Raw genomic sequence first — 22,630 nt, 5'->3', positions numbered from 1 at the left:
GCCAGTATATTAGGAACACCCAAGGTGTATCAATCAGCATAGACACTTATTGGTTCACGGTGACTAGATAATTGACCAGTCCTCTCAGTTGACAGGGACCAGCATGAGACCAGTACAAGTACGTTATTATCACAGTGTAACCTTTAAATGTACAACTGTGGTTTTAAAGTCCAGTTGTGTTCCTCAAAGGTACATTACATTCAATTTGCTGGTCCCACTTTATATTTTGTCTTTAATAACTGTGTAGTTACATATCAGCAACACATGCAACAACAATGTAACTACTGATGAATTAGTACCTGTTACAGATGGATTATAGTAAAGCTTATGTAATTACATATGCATTTCAACTTCAGTTTTGCCATTTGTAATTACACAAGTGGATCTTCAGAGTTACAACAGCATAGTCTCTTTCATGTAATAACACACATGTAATAGCACATGTAATTACACATGTAATATGTGTAATTACGTTAGTAATCAGACTGGAACAAGATTTTTTTGTTCCAGAAGCCTTCTCTGGCAGGTATGAACTTACAATAAGGCATTAAACTGGGCTTGCCATAGTTTTTTTAACATTTAGCTAATATTTATGTTATTGTTGAGACATTGTAAGCAGTTTCGGGTTTAAACAATTCACAGTGTAACATTTATGAAATTATTTAGAATAATTCTGAATAAACTGCCTCAGACATCCCACTGTTCAACAGGCCCCACTGTAATTATAACACCTCATCCGTTAGTGGTTTTAATCTTGTGGCTGGGTGGTGTACACTAGCGCACAAAAACATTTTAACAGCACTTAACAGTTAACAGTCCTGTGGTTCAATGTCCCAGCCCAAATTAAAAAGCTTCATTGTTATGTTGTTATGTCTATGTGGTTTACATCACAGGCCTCATTAATGTAAGTGACCTGCTGTCTGTAATGTGAACAAACCCTGGCTCTGAAATGGCACTCATGCCCTCACTGATATGTTTATGTGGCTCTGTCCTAAATGGGTCCCTAAGCCCTATGTAGCGCATGATGCAGATCCTTAAATAATGGCTTCTCCACCCAAAATTGGTGTAGTTACTGTAGTTTAGTCACCTACCCTGTACACTAGGTAGGAAGCACTGAGTCATTTGAGACACAGACAAACAGACCCATGAAATCCGATCTGACCTTTCACATTCACATCGCATGCCCACGAATCAGATATGCATCTAGTTTACAACCACATATGAAAGTGTATCAAATCTGATTTGGAAAGATTGGATTGACATGTCCAGACAGCTTTAAAGACAAATCAGATTATCACAACTGTGGTGGATTAGTAAATCATTTGACACCTCATATTTTGGGGGTCTTGTCATAAGCCAAATCAAACATTTTGTTGTTAAGTATTGTTAATTATACACTTACACGCTGACACATCATTCTCTCCTTTTACAGCTCTACTGTGTTTTAAATGGGAAGACAGTAGTGCGACTGTCCTTGTACGCCATGTTCTCAGGTAGACTCTCAATAGGAAGAAGTAGAACCTGACAAAACATATTGATGGGTCAATTTTCCCTTTAATGAGGTGCCTGTGCATCGGGCAAATTCTTCAGCGTAGTTAATGATCACATTACCATTTGACTTTTCTCTGCTAATTAAAGTCATCGTAAATCCTGACAGCGTTTCATTAAACACTCTTTGCTTTCTACTTTCTGTTCAGTGGAAGTATCTCCAGGCTTTGGATTCGCTGCGAAACTACAACAAGACAACTGGGATCCATTGTTGAAAAGTGGTTCTCCAAAAGTCCCAGTGAGAGCAAACTGAGGGACTCCTCCAAACCAAAGGGAGGTGGACAGAGGGTGGGGGGTGGTTTCCTACCCTCTTTCAAAAGTTACTTAGTGCAGTTTCTGCAGTGCTGAGCCTAGAAATGATGGGAGCTCTGTTGTAACTTACATTTAACAATGATTCTGATCTTTTTAAAGTAAAAAACTGTGCGAACCTTGAGAATGGTAAAACATGTACAAACACAACTTCACTTAACAATCTTACTGAATATAATATTTCATTTTTTAGTAACTTTTATTCATTCATTCATTCATTCATTCATTATCTGTAACCCTTATCCAGTTCAGGGTCGCGGTGGGTCCAGAGCCTACCTGGAATCATTGGGCGCAAGCGGGAATACACCCTTGAGGGGGCGCCAGTCCTTCACAGTTCAAAGTACCTTTTATATACAGTATATTAACGTCCTTTGTATTTATACAGATTGTAAAAAGCAACTGTATAAAATCTCTACAAACTCACGCACCCCTCCGCACTCCCGGTATAGTTTCTGTGCTCAGTATGATTCAGTTAGGGCCATTTCTCACTTCACCCATACTCCTGCAGAGTCAGCAAAATCCAAACTGCTGCCCAATGCTATAATCCCTTTGTCCTTATTTGAATCCCCTCAAAATATTTCCTTTCAGTTCTGCGGTCTTATAAAAGCCCATATATTTCTTGTCCACCTAATTTACATAAAAGAGCTGAAGTACGTAAATATGGACACACTTGATACTTGACACTGCTGCCCCACCCCCGCCCCCTCCACCCCCACATTACAGACTAGTGTTCAATGCCTGGTCTGGGTAGGAACACATAAAACACACATAAGGGTCCTTGCGCAAGACTTCTAATGCTGTTTTAGCCTGTTTGGTATGTTCAGTAAGGCAGGTCACACTGGGTAAAACACCTGCTAACTTTAAAAAAATGTTAATGTAAATAAAAATACACTCTTAAAAGCATGGTTCCTCATTGAAAACAATGGTTCTAGATAAAAACGTGAACAGCCAATAAATATTTGCATGATAAATGTAATCATTGCATTAGTTTTCTATAATTAAATTTTTATAATATATTTTCTATAAAGGCATACCATGGTACCTTTATGTTATTCATCAGTCTGAAGAACACTTTCATGGTGCAAGAAGTTTTATTACAATGCAAATAGAGTTTGTGGTTCTATCTAGAACCATTGCTTTCATTGAAGGATCCTTTAAGAAAGCATTTATTTATTTATTCCTATTTCTTTTAAGACACAGGTGTAATCACTGGTTTCTATGACAACCACTGTGAAGGAACACCAGATACACCGCATCAAGACTGAAGGACAACAGGGTTAACATCCAATGAATTGATATACAAAGAAAAGAGCCACAAGATTAAAACCAGCGATGAGTAAAGTGAATTAAACTGATCATCGTCCGAGGGGTGGGATATACATTTGGCAGCAGGAGATCGGCCAATTATTGAAGTTTCTGTTGAAAGTGGAGGAATTGGGCAAGAGTAAGGATCTGAGCCACTTTGACATGGGCTAATTGTGATGGCCATAATGAGTTGGTCAGAGCATCTCCAAAATGACAGGTCTTGTTGGGTTTTCCTGGTATGTGGTGGTCAGTACAAGTGGGACAGACAAATGAAGAACTGTTGATAGAAAGATACACCCATTGCTTCATAACATGCTGAGAGTATGGGGCTGTATGCCCACCCCAAACACTCTCTCTCTCTCTCTCTCTCTCTCTCTCTCTCTCTCTCTCTCTCTCTCTCTCTCTCTCCCTTTCTCTCTCTCTCTCTCTCTCTCTCTATGTCTCTCTCTCTCTCTCTCTCTCTCTCTCTCTTTATCTCTCTCTCTCTCTCTCTCTAGCAAGCACACACACACACACACACACACACACACACCACAGATAATGTATATGTAGTTTTCTGAGAGTAGCATCACTCAGTTGGAGCCATTTATCATTTCTCTCCCTAGCCTTAGTCAGCAGAATAAAACAAGTGCTGAGCCATACTATAATCCTTAGCTTCCCATTGCTGTATTCTCTAATGCTGGAGTTTTAAGGTGGCACAGAAAATTCTACAAGTACTTAAGCAAGTTGAACTCGTAAATGTGAGTGATGCTGATGCCCTGCCAAACATTAATTAAAGCAGAAAGAAAAGAGAGAATGTGAGATAGCCAGAAAGACATCAGCATCCATTGAGAATTGCCTCCACCATGTTTTGCCCTGTGTTTTGCTCTATTAGCATTAAGCATCTTTGGTGTGTCAGGGTTTTTAACGATCACAACTTGCTCCGTACGGCCCCCTAATGCTTCCTCTGCATGCTGATTCCACTGGTCAGCAAATAGACACATAGACTAATGGGAAAAAGGAACGAGATGGTCTAATGCAAAGCTTCTGATAATACCCCCTTGTACCTACCAGCCTTGCCTGAGTGAGCAAGTAAACACACTGACCGCTGGTAACAAGAAAGCCAGCTCTATATTTCTACACTCAGACACAGTAGTTCATCTGTTGCTCTGCATACTGTGTTAGCTCCATTTTGTCCTGCTCTTCAATGGCCAGTGTGTCCACTCCCTGTCGACTCTATGTGACACACCTACCATGTTGGTTCTCCTGTAGATGTAAAGTCAGAGACAGTAGCTCTGATCTGCTCCTGCACTGTTTGCCTTAGTTCTTTATCAGAGGACACTGGACACCGTCCACAGGACGCTACTCTCTGCACTGCTGTGTCCGGTCCACTCAGACCAGCTCAACACATCTCAGTGTCACTGCAGCGCTGAGGATGTTTATGAATATGATTATAATTTCTGGAATTACTGCGACTCCAACAAGGCCTTCATTTATTAACAGACACACACACACACTCTACGGGAACAGCAACGATTTGTCATGCTGCTTCAACACCTGAGTGATTCGTCACACACACACACACACACACACACACACACTCACACCCACAAAAAAACAGTAACGGCAGCAACTTGTCACACTACTTCAACACCTGTGTGATTCATTAGAGTGCACACATACACACATTTGTTTCTATCACTTGTGGGGACACTAGACTGACTTTCATTAATTACCTAGAGCCTTTCCCCACCCTTACAACATGTGGTCACCTTCAAATGTAATGTTTTCATTGTGGGGACTTGCTATTGTTTCAAGAAAAGCCTCATATTCTGACTGTTTAGAAATATGTTGGTCCCTAAAACCTGAGTAAAACTTACACACAATCATACAATAATTAAAAAAGTTTGTTTCCATAACTTGTGGGGACATAACCTACACGTACTCTGAATGGCAACAATTTGTCACGCTACTTCATCACCTGCATGAATCATCAGAGTGTCTGTGCACACACACACACACACACACACAAATAACTCCATGAAAGCAGTGAATATGAAACTACACAGCCCCAAAGAAGAGTTATTAACGCTCTGCCACACATACTCGTTCCCTATTTAGAACTCACTTGATTTTCACTGCTACTTGGGAAGTGTTAATTGCAACCTCTTGAAACGTAGCACATTTACAGGCCCGGACCACCACCATGAGAAATAAAGCAATAAAGATGATGCACAGCCTCCACGTTACAACAGAGGTGTGAATATGATGTGCTTTCTCCAACAACTTTTCATGCTTCTTCATTTCTTAACTCCACACTCACAGCCTTCCATCTTCTAATTTGGCCGACACATCCAAGAGGTTCGCGCGCCTCTAACTGATCACGTGCAGCTGCTTCAGAGTGTTCTATTTCATTTCATGCTTTTGTGATTGCACTGATTTTTAGTGTAGCATCTGTGCATCTTCAAGATTGAACAATGTTGGGTGTGTCCCAATACCTTGTGAGCTTCCTAAGGAGTCAATGCCTACATAGGGAGCTGTCTAAGAGCTCAGCATGTCAACTGTCACCCAGCTTTATATAAACTAACTTTAAAATGCTCTAGTTAGGGCGCAGTCATATTAGCACTCATTGCCATCACTTCACATGACTGGGGTTTGCTCCCCTCAACTCTCAATGGGTTCAGAGTGTAGGGCATGGATTATACTCACTCTTCACAAACTTCACGAGATAAGCCACGATGCCTCAGCAAGCAAGGAAATGGTTGATATGTCTTCATAATAAGGCCCTTTAGTAGGCAGCATTTGAGGGTATCTTAGAATTAAGGTGATGCACTTGAAGGGAGCATGCATATTATGTCATCAATGCTATCTATAGATCAAGCTTGCTAGGAAATGGAACACCCAGAGTGCACATTATCACTGGTCTGAGGGTCTGCAGTTGGATTTCATTTGTTTTCCTTTTGTCAATTGGAAACCCACCTACCCCCAGTGCTCCCCTCTCTCTAGGCCCCTCCTGATTGATTTGATGTTTGAATAATTTAGTTTCAATGCGGAATAACATCTTAAACTGCTCATTTATTCATCTGTTGCGTCTCTCTCTCTCTCTCTCTCTCTCTCTCTCTCTCTCTCTCTCTCTCTCTCTCTCTCTCTCTCTCTTCTCCCACACACTCACTGTCTCGCCTCCTGTGGCCTGAGGAATTGCTCTGTGTCAATTCGACTGACTTTAGATGCAATGTAAATAATTCATGCATTGGGTAACTGTTACTGTGAGGCACGGGGATCAGCAATGACTCTCTCTCTCTTTCTTTTCACATCTCTATCTCTCACTCTCTTTGTCCCGATCTCTGTCCATCTGTTTGTGTGTGTGTGTGTGTGGGTGTGTCTGTGTCTTTTGATTAATCAAAAACAATTGCCAGGAAATTTATTTCCCATAAGGCTTCCCTCTGCTTTCACACCAACTGGGCGTGTGTGCGTGTGTCTGAGTGTGTGTATGAGAAGAGAGAGAGAGAGAGAGAGAGAGAGAGAGAGAGAGAGAGAGAGAGAGAGAGAGAGAGAGAGAGAGAGAGAGAGAGAGAGAGAGAGAGAGAGAGAGAGAGAAAAGGACTTAGTGTGCAAAGTTTTAAATCAGGCTTCAAAGTCCAGTCTTAGTAGTTGGCTGCACTATCTGCTCCAGTGATGTTGAGCTCTGGGCTCTGGAGTGGTCAGTTCATTGATCTGAAAGGTTCACTGATCCACTCTCCATCCTGGGTATTGCACAAATGCCCTTTATATCTGATCTCTTCAGAGATACCTTCTGGAAAAGGATTCACTTGTGTTTAATGGCCTCTGGTCTCTGGCAAATGCTTAGTGTTTGTGTGTGTGTGTGTGTGTGTGTGTGTGTGTGTGTCTATAAGGATAGAACTATTTTTTTCATATTTGCAGACATTTTGGTCATCTTCACTTTCTACTATTATTTATTTATTTATTTATTTATTTATTTATTTATTTATTTATTCAAGAACTTTAATGTAAAACACAACACATTAAGAGTGATTTTTTTTTTTACATTTGGTTTTGGTTACCGAGGTCAAGGTTATGCTTTGATGTAGGTGTAGTGTTAATTAGCTAGAATTATCAATATTTCAATGGACAGTCCTCACAAGTATCACAAGTATAGCAGAACCATTCATTAATTCATTCATTATCTGTAACCCTTATCCAATTCAGGGTCGCGGTGGGTCCTGAGCCTACCTGGAATCATTGGGCGCAAGGCGGGAATACACCCTGGAGGGGGCGCCAGTCCTTCACAGGGCAACACACACACATTTACTCATACAGTCACACCTATGGGCTTTTTTTGAGTCACCAATCCACCTACAAGCATATATGTGTGTGTGTGTGTGTGTGTGTGTGTGTGTATGTGTGTGTGTGTTGTGTACAACAGTGCACGTCCATCAACCATCAGATGAAAATATAAGCGGCACATGGCTGCCCATCTCTCGTTCTCCCTGTAATAAGTCCAGTGATTAACCTTGACACTCTTGATCACATTAGCCCACCTTAATGATGCTATTACCACAAGATGATAAATCAACTCATCCACAGCCATAATGTTCAAACGTTTCTAGACTCTAGACACTTGTTCTAAATAGTCAACACAGCTACTTTAAAGTGAACCCACTGACACAGGTGTTCAACAAAGCGTTCGATGCATTTAATGCAGATTCTCTCCTGTAAACTCATATGTGTATGCTTTATTAACATGTATATTCAGAACAGTCAGAGGGCTATACATGAAAGGTGAAAAGTACAAATACAATAATAGGTTTAATGTGATTGGGCATGACCAAACCTTTTCATCATTGGTACACCTGGTACATACAAGTGTGTTGCCCAGTCTGTCCTTCTACATGACCTAGCCATTACAGCCAGAGCCTTTTTTTAAATACAATATATAACATTGTAATTACATAGTTAATAACATACTTCATAACAGTTTCTACATATCCATTATTTATTGACTGGTTCATTATTATTGCCTTTCAGATACACTTTATGACAATTACACAGTAATTAAATTATCATTTTTGCAGTTTCCTCTGTAGTTTTATTATAATATTTTACATGAAAAATGTTGTTACATAGTTAATCACACTATGATTAGTTATGATACATATATTCAGACACATTCTTCACAGATAAGTTCATTACTGCTATAGTTTGTTAAATGCATAGTTAATTACATTGTATTTAGCTCAAAGTGTCACATATTACATTCATATTACATACATTCAATAACCAAATACAATCTGCATTGACAGCTTCCAGGTATTGTTAGTATATGACACAATGTATAACAATGTAAGTACACAGGTAACTACATTCTAAATAGGATGATTGTGTTTCATGATGATTCTATTACAATGAAACAGACAGCTTGCAATAAGTACTGTCTCTTTAATACATAATAAAACCATGATTAGAATTGATAAAATGGCCAGACTACAAGACTAAAACTAGGAATGGATTAACCTCTCTTTAAACCCCAGCTGAGTCTCTCTCTCTCTTTCTCTGGCAGATTATACTTTGTCATTGTTCATAAATGATTCAGCTATTGTTCTGTATTAATTACTTCCCCTATCATTGGTGCTCAGAGGGAGCCCCCATTCAAGTGTACCCTCGCCGTGTGTGCATGTATATGGCTGCAGTGATTAATGGCTTGCTCTGTTAATCAAAAGGGCTGATGCTCTTACTTTGTCACCAGAAAAAAAGTCCTCTGCGAAGAGGCTGGAGTCAAGAGCAAAGCCCTTGGACGGAGAAACATTTGTGCTGACAATTTGCAGCGATCAGTTCCAAACCTCACAAGGCGGAAAACTCGGTCACCTCTCAATTTAATGTCAAATATTCATTCCTCAAGGCATTTTACAGCTACTGCATTGCTGGGGTACAGCGGCAGCAAAGTGGGAAGCAAATAACGGGAGAAAAGATGATGATACAAACCCTGCCGCTTTTCAAAAGTTATTAGGAATTTACAATCCACTGGTAAATGTAATCAAAAAACTGTGATTTGGAAACATAGGGACAGTATAAGGACTGTAGCATCATGTGCTTCACAAATTCATGGTTAAACCAGAAAATGACAGAACTGGTACATGTCAATAAAATAGCAACCATCTGGAACACCTTAGCATATCATCGCTGTGGGTCCAGAGCCTACCCAGAATCACTGGGTGCAAGGCAGGAACACACTCACACATTCACACCTATGGACACTTTTGAGTCACCAATCCACCTGCCAACGTGTGTTTTTGGACCGTGGGAGGAAACTGAAGCACCCGGAGGAATCCCACCAGGACACGAGGAGAACACACTGAACTCCTCACAGACAGTCACCCAAAGTCGGACTTGAACCTACAACCTCCAAGTCCTTGGAGCTGTGTGACTGCAACATACCTGCTGCACCACTGTGCTGCCCTATTTAGGCAGCATAAATAAATATATTTGCTGCTTATATAGGATGGCACATTGGTGCAGCAGGTAGGGTTTTCCTTCTCCAGAAAAAAACTACTTTTGGCGGTATATGTTTTTCACTGGACAGAAATGAGATGCCCTAGTAACCACCTGGGACAGCAAACCCAGGCTGTGACTGAAGTGGCTCTCTAATCCCTTATTGTGTCCAAAAACACACGTTGGCAGGTGGATTGGTGACTCAAAAGTGTCTGTAGATGTGAGTGTGTGAGTAAATGTGTGTCTGTGTTGCCCTGTGAAGGACTGGCGCCCCCTCCAGGGTGTATTCCTGCCTTGCGTCCAATGATTCCAGGTAGGCTCTGGACCCACAGTGACCCTTAATTGGATAAGTGGTTACAGATAATGAATGAATGAATGAATGGGTTCTTGTGGGTTGGTATGTTGGCTGTTCATTGACCTAGTGGCCAGTGAATAAACACTAATGTTTCGAATACATTTTGTGTGTGTGTGTGTGTGTGTGTGTGTGTGTGTGTGTGTGTGGCCCAATGGAGGTGTAATATCATCAGTGATGGTGATATATCTTTGTAATGTGTGTTTTCTCGGGCTCTGTTGAGTGTGTGGGTGGAGGTATCTTGGTGGACAGTTTGCTGCCTGTTAACTCTGTTCAAACTGAGTGAGAATCAGCTGTCAGTGACCCGAGAGACAAAACATAGCAGAGTTGAAGAAGCTTTCTATGCCCACAGCATTTGTAATAAACATAATTGACCCCCCAATCCATCTCTACTCTGTGTCTGAAAGGAGGTGTAGCTGGCAAGAATGCAACACTGAGAAAAGGAGAGAGATGAAATAGAAAGACACCTGCGGGTCAAAGAAGCTACTGGTGTTCTTAAAATAATAAAGGCCTGGCCACTGCAGACCCCAGCCCTCAACATTCAGAATGTGTGTGTGTGTGTGTGTGTGTGTGTGTGTGTGTGTGTTTTCAAGTCTAAAAGCAGATCAGTCTATCAGTGTGCACAGGCACGGCTCTCAGGAAACGATCAGCAAAGAAAATCTCAAGCCTTCATTTCGCTCCCTCTGGACACATGTGTGTGTGTGTGTGTGTGTGTGTGTGTGTGTGTGTGTGTGTGTGTTGTGTGCGGGGGGTGGGTTTTTCTATGACTCAGAGTTACAAAGAAAGAGACAGAGCAAAGCACTAAGGGAGCAAGAGAGAAAAGAGGGAAAGGGAGAGGAAGGAGATCAATGGAGAGAGAAAGAGTTATGTGAGAGAAATAGAAAAAGGAGAGACACGGTGAGAGAGAGAGAGAGAGAGAGAGAGAGAGAGAGAGAGAGAGAGAGAGAGAGGAGGGAGGTAGATCAAGGGAAAGAAAAAAAGAAAGAAAAAAGAAAGAAAGAGACAAACAAACAAAGAAACAAACAAATAAACTAAGGTGTCAAGACGGACAGAAGAGAGTCAGTAAACAATGACCATCCTGCAGCATAATACAGTCAAGAGCTGTGTTTGTAGCCACCCTTACTGAGCTTCATTCATTTAACAGACCTCTACAATAATAACTCAGAGAAATCCTCAGCCTTCTCTAATTAACAACATATGAAGGAGCTTTGTAGCATTTCTATTGGTCCATTCTTCATAGAATGATGTTTCCAAACGATGTCCATTTTTATGGAGTGACTATACACACTAGATGATATCTGGACTCTATAAATATTCAAAGAAATGATTAATAACTTCATACTTCCATCTCCTTTATGGCAGGAACACACCCTGGAAAGGGCAATAGCCCACTGTTCTCACCTATACGTCTCTCACTATAGGCATTGAGCAAGCGCACCTGCTACAAATAGAAATGCCAATGCTGGACTGCAGTCGCAGTTACAGCTGCTTTAATGATTCCACAATGTCATATGTGCACATATGAAACAGCGAGAATGGCAGAAAAGCTGGATGACAATGCAGGCAGGAAATAAGGGGCTGTAGTTTTAGGGCCAATGACTTCATTACTTATTACTTTAACATTACTATTGACTTCTTGAGAATAGAACAATGGTACTCTTATAGTGCTACATCATTCTGCCTCTGGCACGTCGTGGCTGACTGGCAGCATCAGGTGAGCATGAATAATCACAGCCCAGATTTTTGTTTAATATGACCATTCATGTACAAATTAATTGTGCTGGTAGACGTAGAGCACAGGGCTCTGGCCGTGGTGCTGAATTGGCTTGTTTCATTATGGGAGCTGTCCGTGGTCCTGGACAGCATGCTGTAGTTGTTTGATTCAGATATTATTCAAATCATAAACTGTGATGTTCTGCTTGAGTATGCTTGTGTGTGTGTGTGTGTGTGTGTGTGTGTGTGTGTGTGTGTGTGTGTGTGTGTCTGTGTGTGGGGGGGTTTACACAAGCAGGTGGCAGGGATCTTGTAAAAACTGCCTAGACATCACAAGCAGAATGCATTCCTCAAGGAAATCAGAGAAGCAGTGAACCAAGAACACACCTCCACCTCAGGGAGTGTGTGTGTGTGCATGTGTGTGTGTGTGTGTGTGTGTGTGTGTGTGTGTGTGTGTCCAGTGATTTTGTACCAAAGATTGTGGAACTCCATGAACAACCTTGTCCTTAGTGTAATGAAGAGTCACAGCAGAAAAATAATCAATGATTGGATGTGTGTGTGTGTGTGTGTGTGTGTGTGTGTGTGTGTGTGTGTGTGTGTGTGTGTGTGTGTCTTTGTGTGTGTGTGTGTCTGTGTGTGTGTGCGTCTGTGTGTGTGTGTGTGTGTGTGTGTGTGTGTGTGTGCCACATGTAGACACACACAGCTAGACAAACATCAAGGGAATAACCTAGCTATTGATTTTCTAGATTGTTTGCATTTTTAGAAGTGGTCTTTCCTGCAAAGAATATTCAAAGGGTATTTCAACATCTGGCTGCATGTATATTATTCAAAAAGCATTTTTCTTTTGTGTGTGTGTGTTGTTGTTACCTAATATATATATATATATCTACAGTAATGTGCAGAATTCAAAGCCCACTCTTCATGACCCACCCCTCACCACTATAATGAGATTAACTGGGTTGTTCATGTCCCCTGTCATTGGTTTTAATATCGTGGCTGCATACATACATCCTCAGCCTGGCATATGCCTTCAGTGCTTATGTGAATTAAGTGAGGTGTGTTATTACTGATCTGATATCAGATTCCCATTCAGAACATTGTCATTTCACTGAGTATGTGCTGCACTGTTAAACTGATCCAGAGACATCTCGCCTCTCTTTCTTTCTCTCTCTCTTTCTTTCTTTCTCTCTCTCTCTCTCTCTCTCTCTCTCTCTCTCTCTCTCTCTCTCTCTCTCTCTCTCTCTCTCTCATGAATACAGCCCCTTATCTCCCTCAGAAACGAGAGCAGAGAACTGCAGCAGCACGTTGTAGGCTCCAGAGCTTAGCGCTCTTATCCCAACAGCCAACAAACCATTACAGAACACATACAACTACCCCTACACACTCCTAGCTCCCCCCAACACACACACACACACACACACACACACACACACACACACACACACACACACACTCCCAGCTCCCCTCTCTCACACACACACACACACACACTTTTCACTGTAGAAGGGGGACCATTGTAAGGGTTTGGACTGGAGAGTGGGTTCCAAACAAACAACTGAGAGGAGAAAACAAGAGAAAGGCTGATGGCAAAAAAAGAAGAGAGACTGGACAATGATTGCATCATTGTATGTGTGTGTGTGTGTGTGTGTTGTGTGTGTGTGTGTGTGTGTGTGTGTGTGTGTGTGTAAGAGAGAGAGAGAGAGAGTACATATGGTTGTGTAATGATGTGGGTGTGTACTCATAGCTGGAGTGCTTTTCAAAGTGCTAAAGGACCCATGCCATAATTATGATGTATGTTGTGTATGTTGCTCCCCACTAAAAGAGCTTTTATGAATCATAATTCAGTGTTGGTGCTTTAGTTCTTGTGACATCACAATGTGGGCGTTGTTAATTAGGGTGCCTTTAAGACCGAAATAAATCACGGACTAGGTTCTGACTGGCTGCTTTATTTATTATTAATAAGAATAAATAAATAAAAAAAAAAAAAACAGGCTGAAACATCCATTTGGAATTCAGCATGAAGGGGCAGAGTTAGACTACTGCGTACTCAACAAGCTGATTGATATTTGTGACATCACAATAGGAGTGCTGGTCATTGTTCTAATTCACTTCCATCTATGGACAATACAGCAGAAGAGCATCCGCAACAGATTTTAATAAATCAAACAACCCTGCAGTATCAATGGATCAGCCATAACATTGAAAACCACTCACTGATTCTACACACATTTGTCAGTGACCATACTGGAGCACTATGGCATTTTACAATTAGAGACTGTAGTTTGTCTGTTGTGCTCCATACAATTAGCCCACTTTCAACACTTTTCCTCAATGGCCCAGACCCATCTGGACCACTACATATCAGCTATGTTTTACAGAATGGATCTGCATTAACACATCCTCCTGTGGGCACTGATGAATGACTAGATGACGACCAACACAAACCGTGCAGCTGACGAATCAGACCTACTGCCTTTGACTTTATATCTACAATGAAGATCAGCGAGGTAAGTTTGTCTAATAGCAGACAGTTAAAAACTCCAGCAGCACTGCTGTGTCTGATCCACTTGTACCAGTACAACGCCCACTAACACTGGCACTGCAGCATTGCAAAACACACCTGCTTTGTGGTGGTCCTGTGGGGGTCCTGAGCATTGAAGAACAGGGTAGTAACACAGTACACAGTCTGCAACTCTGGAACTACAAAGTCCACCTGTATTGTCAGTGGAGGTGACCACATGGACAGTAAGCGTAGACACAAGGAGGTGGTCTTAATGTTATGGCTGATGCATGTAATAAGTGATGGACACGGTCATTAGAATGGACGTTTATTAGTGGACTGCCCATTTTCTCTCATTCTCTCACTGTCAATCTCTCTCTCTCTCTCTCTCTCTCTCTCTCTCTCTCTCTCTCTCTCTCTCTCTCTCTCTCTCTCTCTCTCTCTCTCTCTGTCTCTATCTCTCGCTCTGTCTCACAAAGACACAGCAAACTACACCAACACTGATTGGACGGGACTTTACTGATTGACACAGTCCCACTCTCACCTCAGCACCTCACACACTGGCAGTTCATCTGAACACACTTCCAGAGCTGAGTCCTTAGCTAGGTTTTTTTTTTTTAGCAACCACAGGGATTTCCTTCATTCAATTTTAATCCTGTCTCAGAAGCTCCAATGCTCCGGTGCAGACGGTCTAAACCACCAGCATGGCATATGGTCCTCAATACACACCCGGCAATTTCAGCAAGCCACTGGACCATCCCCAGCCAGACCTGAGCAGACCTGGGGCTCGGGCTTAAGCTGAGCGACAAGAACATGTCTCTAATGCGCTATCTGCTGGAAACATGTCTTAGAGTAACGCAAGCATTTCTCTTAAAATATGATACCAAGGGACCCCCACTCCAGCCCCTGACATCACACACACACACACACACACACACACATATATATATAATCAATGCACTATTCAAAAATCTCATGAAAGTTGAGCTGAATATCCACAGATATTCAATACAGATTGAATTAGTCTCTCTCTCTCTCTCTCTCTCTCTCTCTCTCTCTCTCTCTCTCTCTCTCACACACACACACACACACACACACACACACACACACACACACACACACACACACGCTGAAAATTGCATGGCCAGAAACCACTTAATGCACTATGTAAAAAAATAATAAATAAATAAATAAATAATTCTCCAGTGTGGAGTCAATTAAAAATCCATAGATTGAATGTTGTATAAGTGCAAGATTGTAATGCCATATCTAAAAGATATATAGCACATTTCAAATATAACAGAGCCCCTTATCCAAGAAGCCTCTTGGTAAATTGCAAAAGGAATATGCACTAGTGTGGAACTGACAAACCTGTAGCTTATATACTTTACAGCTTTATGAACCATACAACACACACACACACACACAAACACACACACAAACAATAATGTGACCAGAAACCACTGACACACATCCAAAAATGTCTCTAGTAAAGTTGAATATTCACTGGAGCCATTTATAAAACCTATACCTTGAATACCCTCAACGCGCACGCACACAGACACACACACACACTCCCAAAGTGGTATCACAACCCCTCTGACAGTATCCAAAAGCCCCTCCATTCCTAGTAAAGTTATATTGACACACACACACACCTGGTTTTTCCCGCGTTGTCCGTCCTCGAGTTCCGAAGAGCTGTTCATGATTCCCCATCGATCATTGACCATCCTCCGGAAACAGTGTCAATCCAGAGCCGCCTGTTGGTTCACAGACGGCGGGGAAAATACCACACACACACGCGCACAAACCACAATCGCGCGCACACCCACCCACCCACCCACACACACACACACACCGTCTATCAGTCCCTGGAACAGTGATATACTCCACAGAAGACCAGAGGGACTACGGGAGAACAAGAGGAAAGTGCTGCAGACGAGGGTCTACTCCGGGACCGCACGAGCTACTGAACGGGTGAAAGGAGAAGAGGAGGGGATCTCTAGTTGGAAAACCATGGTTGGTACCGTACGCACGCGAGAAAAGACGAAAGAGAAGACGGGGGAAGGAAAGAAGGCGCGAGTCTTGGACACTCGGAATTGTTTTCGGGAAGGGGAGGCTTCCTCAGCTGGGACCACCCGCGTCCTTTCAGATGATCCCCCCGCTGCCCCTCTTTGCCCTCCTCCTCTTCCTCCTCCTCCTCCTCCTCCTCCTCCTCCTGTGCTCGTCTGCTGAGTTTGGGGGGGATTAGAAGAGCTGTCGTAGCAGAAAACGGCATGAAATGGCGAGTGCGCGAAGATAATCCCGAGGCATGGCCGGAACCACACGAGCACAAAGTGATCAGTAATAAAAATGTACACTAATAATATAAAGATTAATATAATGATAATAACGGAGAACAGTCTGTATTCCTGCTGCGGGTTGTGTCTCTTGTGGAGAGAGCTTTTACGCGTGTGAGAGAGAGCGAGTGTGTGTGTGTGTGTGCGTGTGTGTGAGAGAGAGTTTTAATGTGCGTTTGTGAGAGACTGTGTGTGAGTGAGAGAGAGAGAGAGAGAGAGAGAGAAAGAGAGATAGAGAGAGAGAGAGAGAGAATGTGTGTGTGTGCGTGAGAGAGAGAAGAGCTCAGCAGTAAGGAGTTGTCTGTACCCAAGCGCGCTCCCGTGGATCCGCAGCGCGCGCTCTCCGTCCCGTCGTGGTGTGTGCGTTTTCACACAGAGGCTCTGGCTCGACTCGTGCACGCCCTTCGTCTCGAGACGCCTTTGCATATTTCACAGAGCCGCGCGCAATCTATCGCGTGCAAGCGTTCAACTCGTGCGGGGTGTTTACAGACAGCGGCTCATTCAGCGGTCCTTCTGACGTCACGGTTGTGTTAACCGTCACACAGTCCCGGAGCAAAGGTTCTGACATCGTGCGCTCCGGGATTGGATTATACAGCTTCATATATAAGGACAGGGAGCACACTTCCACTGTTCCATAGCTGATTCCTGGCAGTCTTATCTAACCAGATCACACCATTCTCTTATTGCGTCACAGACGTGGATGAATATAGTGTTAGGCGTCTTGCCCTGTGTCCAAAATCACTATGTACTATTATAGGGAGCTGAATTCAGGAGGGTAGTGAACAATTTTAGTTTTTTTACCAAACTACACTGGATTATGGGTAATTGCCATATGCTATTGCTATCTAGTGTTCTTAGACACTGCAACAAAAAGGTGGAAACCCAGTATAGTGCATTATATAGTAAATAGGACACTTGTTTCCAACACAGCATTAGTGTGGTTACCCCAGCTAGGAATCAAACCCATTTTGCACCAACTTTGTTGTTCTATGTTCTGTGTTCTGGCTACAGAGAACATATAGAGAATGTGGAACACTGCATTCCACCCAGATATTTCTCTCTCTGCCTTTGTGAACAGCACTTGAGACTCCAGTGGGAGCTAAAATGCTTACCTCTATGTTTATACTGGTATGTGCAGGTGCAGCCCACCCATGTTGGGGTGGGCTTACACCCCTCCCCCCACCCCCCACACACTGTGATAACAAGCAAGCAATAGAACAAACACCATAATTACTGCTCTTTCTGAAACCTGGTAATTCAGATAAATTTGGTACGTTCATTCCCTTCAGAAACTCTTCAGATCCCATTGGCACATATATTCAGTGGGCGGAGCTTAATCAGCATCAGACCTCTACTGAGAAATTCTATGCAGTAGTTATTTAAACTAAACTGAACTCCTTGCTTCTCCATGCACTGGTTTCACTCTCTCTAGGTGCGCAGGATAGCGTAATCTTGGCCAGGGCAGTCGTCTATTGACATGGCAGACCTGAAGAATTAGCATTCTCCTCCAATCGTGTTGAACTGATTCACATTATCAGCCTTTAAAAAAGTGACATACCTCAAAGGAAGAATGTTCATGCTCCCATCCTTCCAGCTGTTTCTCCCAGTTCCAGCTGTGTTAACATAGCTTCTGTTCTTCTGAGAAAGTTTTAGACCACATTTCGGGTCATTGCTGTGAGGATTTGATGTCACTCAGCCAGGTGAGGTCACATATCGATACTGGACAATCCCTTCTGGATCACAAAGGCCAACTCAATCTAAATGACACTGGATTAAGTTCCATCGGTCTGAGTCTTGGGTGTCTAAGCATATGCCAACTGTTCAGAGTACCCAATGGAAAGGGGTGACCCACTCACCAGGGGCCATTCACTTAAAGGACTGACACTGGAATTTCCTTCTACAGCACCAACAGTGGGGCTTGGTCCCCAATGAACATCCCTGATTTCTGAAGAAATGCTGGACAAGCAGGTGACCAAAAACAAAAATGCAACTTGAAAAACAACTTGAAGTAAGAGGAAATGACTCAAGATGCCTTATTTTTCTTCTCTACCACAGTGGTGAATGTCATTAGTCTCAATACAGCATCTGAAGCCATTGGAAAATAGCAATGCTGCATGAACAAAGGGTCATGAGGCTCATATGACTCATCTGTTTCTTTTGATATATTTTATTAAGTTCAGTCTTATTTCAAAATTGCCAGCTGCATTTTACATTGTGTGGATATATTAAAAACACACCAGAAAAATAAACAGACTTCTATGGGTATTACCCAGAGCTCAGTATTGAGCACTACTTTATTCATTCATATGCACTGATAAGGCAAAGTTTAAAATGATCTCCTTTTTTCTGTGCACTTATTGTCCAATGGACCCCTCTTTCACGTTGTCCATCAGTTGTCAGGACCACCATCAAACAAGCATTGACCAGTGCATCATTCTCAGCCCTGCAGTGACACGGATGTGGTGGTGGTGTGTTAGTACGTGTTGTGCTGGTAAAAGTGGATCAGACACAGCAGTGCTGCTGAAGTTTTTAAACCCCACAATGTGACTGCTGGACTGAGAATAGTCCACCATCCAACAATATCCTGCGAACAGTGTCCTGTGTCCACTGATGAAGGACAAGAGGAAGACCATCATAAACTGTACAGTGACAGATCATGGCTTTTACCTCAGATTTCATTGAGCCTGGTGGCCTGCTGTTCTCCAGTGCTTACACAAGCTGTGTGTCCACTATGGCTGCAGTCTCATGTTGCATTATGTCATAAAGAGTTCTGCAAACATTTGGACATGTAATGCATATTGAATCATATTAAATTCACACATATTTCACCTGTTATTAAAAGTAAGGCATGGAGGGCAGTGTGTGTGCACTGAGAGAGAGAGAGAGAGAGAGAGAGAGAGAGAGAGAAAGAGAGAGAGAGAGAGAGAGAGAGAGAGAGAGAGAGAGAGAGAGAGAGAGAGAGAGAGAAAGAGAGATAGAGAGAGACCTTCACTTTCAAGGCAAAAAAAGCAAAAAGCATTGATCCATTCAGCTGACCCTATTGAAAATGTGGTCACTAGCCTTTGTTTAAAGAAGTGTGTGGGTTTGTTACCTTGGATTTGTGCTACTTCAGGGGCTTGGAGAAAGTGTGTGTGTGTGTGTGTGTGCACACAAGGGCCACGTTGTTGAGTTTTCACGCATGGTGGAGCATGAGGATAGAGGCAGAGATGTGTGAAGAGGCAGTGGACTGCGATGCCCTTCCTCAAATGGCATTTATAAAACGGCTGGGAGACGGAGAGGGAGAGAAAACACTAACAGGCCGGACCAACCGTGATTGAAGGATGGGAAAAATAAAAGAAATAAAGAGCTGGGAAATGGTCGGATGAAAAATAACAGCCACAAGAAAAAAAAAAAAAAGAAAAAAATAGTGAAAGAATCACATAAGCCTTGCTTTGACATTGCATCTAAAAACTGAGAGGGAGAACACCAATCACGGCTTCTGAAGGTCTTTTAAACAGGACAATCAGAGCAGTGGTGGTGATGGAATGTCGCTCTGCTCTGAGTGGATCAGACACAGCAGTGCTACTGGGGTTCTCCAACTTTCTCAGTCCAATGACACTGAGGGCTTTACAGAGTGGATGGGGTTTATAAAGTATGCAAAGCAACGACCGGACGGCAGTCTGTATTAATAAAACCTTGGGATAACATGGACAAATGAGTGCTGAGAAGAGGGTGTCCTTTTAAGGATCCGGATGATTGTAGATCTCATCAATTATAAAGCTACCCAGAAGCCTTTGCTGGGTTGTTTTACTGACCATAACTGTTTTCTCTAAAGTGGGGGACATTTGAAACGTATGAAAAATGCATGAAAACAAACAAACACACACCCACGTTAAAGACATCTCACCTCCAGAACACAGAGCACATAATCTAAGTAGACTGTGGCACTTGCTTTGAGAACTATAGAAGTGGGAGAAATCAATAGAAGACTGAGGTGGACAAAAGGAGGCAATGAAACACTTGGGCTCTATTAATATATAATGATGAGAGAGAGAGAGAAAGAGAGAGAGAGAGAGAGAGAGAGAGAGAGAGAGAGAGAGAGAGAGAGAGAGAGAGAGAGATAGAAAGAGAGAGAGAGAGAGAGAGAGAGAGAGAGAGAGAGAGAGAGAGAGAGAGAGAGAGAGAGAGAGAGAGTAATCTAAACAGCAATAAATAGAGACAGTAAAAAAAAAAAGAAAAATGGTGAAATAGAGAAAGAGGAGACCCGACAGTCTGGTCTCAGGGGGAGTTTGTACATATTTCACTAAAAGACCATTTCCAGGATTCATACAATATGTACAACATATTTATTAGACACTTTACAAGTGCTGATTATATTTGTGGGTGTTCAGGTGAATATCTGGCAACACAGAATGTTAATTAAATACATAAAAATAAAATGTATTTTAAACAAACTTTAATAAACCAAAGTCTATACATTAACCTGCACCTAAATCTGAACCTAACCCTACTCTTAGTTCTAAACCTAACCTTAAACTTAATTCAAACCTAATTCATTCATTATCTGTAAGCGATTATCCATTTCAGGGTTGCGGTGGGTCCAGAGCCTACCTGGAATCATTGGGCGCAAGGTAGGAATACACCCTGGAGGGGGCACCAGTCCTTCACAGGGCAACACAGACACACACACACACATTCACTCACACCTACGGACACTTTTGAGTCACCAATCCACCTACCAACGTTTGTTTTTGGGTTGTGGGAGGAAACCGGAGCACCCAGAGGAAACCCACGCGGACACGAGGAGAACACATCTCTCAACTCCTCACAGACATTCACCCGGAGCAGGAATTGAACCCACAACCTCCAGGCCCCTGGAGCTGTGTGACTGTGACACTACCTGCTGCTCCACCGTGCCGCCCTCAAACCTAATTTTAAAGTTAAATCTAACTCTAACTTTAAAAATAAACCCTTCAACCCTAGCCTTAACCATAGACCGATTTCTAACACTAAACCTATAAGTACATCTCAATTTTTGTAGCTCTACTTCAGGTATCTAAAAGTTAGTTTGAGTGTAATTAGTGAAACAGCGCCCCTAGTGGATGGAAGCTCACTTAGAGAGTGTAAAATGTAATAATATATCGTATTTTAGAAACATAGTTAGTGCTAATGTTTGGAGATCTTTTTGGTCCAGATTCAGTGAGGGATGTTGAGCTGTAAACAAGGGGATGTCACTATATACAAAACAATTCAATGAAGAAAAAGCCTGGTACTGTTTTCTTCTTGCATTCACTGGAATCTAGCATCTATCTGTTCTTTCCCCGATCCACATTCCCGGAGATAGAATCCCCTACATTTGTCTGCTAAGTAGAAAGGTGACATTCACTGATGGGATAATTAGTGGACGTCAGGTCAGCCGGGCTCATAATAATCATTAGCTGAGTGATAATGGTCCTGAAACACTGTTATGACAAAAGATGACAATGACTTCTAAAGCCATGTTGTAATAATGGTGCTGATAATTATCATCATTACCGAATGAGGAACAGTTCATTCGCAGATGACCAATCATGTTTCTGGTCATCAAATCAATTACCACAGACTGGAAATCAAAAGAGAAGTCTATTAACCCATAAACATTGAGAATTACTGTAGTTATTTTGCTATTCATGACTAATCACATAGCTATAGCTTTATTTACACTGCAATTACATTGTAGTTACATATAAAATATATTTTTACAGTTCGAGTGGCTAACCTGTGGTGAGAATTATACACCATCCACCTACCTTAGATTTATTTAATGTACTGACCATTTATGAGGACGCAAAGATCAATGTACTTGTCAAATATCATAAATCTTTAAAATTACAAACTCCTGTAGATATTCTCAAATAATTTGCTTGCAAAGCCCTTTATTGTTGTTATAACACTATGTGAAACGTCTAGAGGCACCTTTACTGCCACTGTCCAAAAGTGTCCAGGTAAGAGAGGCACAGAGATGAGAAACTGACCACAGGGACACACTTCACTGGACATTTTTGAATGGATGACCACTCTCAACTTAGCAGTGACATAGTAGTGTTCAAGACCTCTACAAACATGTTTGAGAACCCCACA

At 42.2% G+C, this 22,630-nt stretch overlaps 1 protein-coding gene across 2 annotated transcripts in view; it reads right to left on the bottom strand.

Annotated features, from left to right (window-relative positions):
• fibcd1b (fibrinogen C domain containing 1b) overlaps positions 1 to 15,992 on the bottom strand; it is a 91,418-nt gene extending 75,426 nt beyond the window's left edge. For both annotated transcript variants that reach the window (XM_066661430.1, XM_066661431.1), the window contains exon 1: positions 15,851 to 15,992. In XM_066661430.1, coding sequence (XP_066517527.1) covers positions 15,851 to 15,922 — 72 coding nt within the window. In that variant the 5' untranslated portion in view covers positions 15,923 to 15,992. The remainder of the gene's footprint in view (positions 1 to 15,850) is intronic.
• Between the last annotated feature and the right edge of the window lie 6,638 nt (positions 15,993 to 22,630).

Source organism: Hoplias malabaricus, chromosome 2, assembly GCF_029633855.1.
Source record: "Hoplias malabaricus isolate fHopMal1 chromosome 2, fHopMal1.hap1, whole genome shotgun sequence".
NCBI classification, from domain to species: domain Eukaryota; kingdom Metazoa; phylum Chordata; class Actinopteri; order Characiformes; family Erythrinidae; genus Hoplias; species Hoplias malabaricus.
Note: the sequence above shows the minus strand (reverse complement) of the source record. Positions and strands in the feature narration are given on the sequence as shown.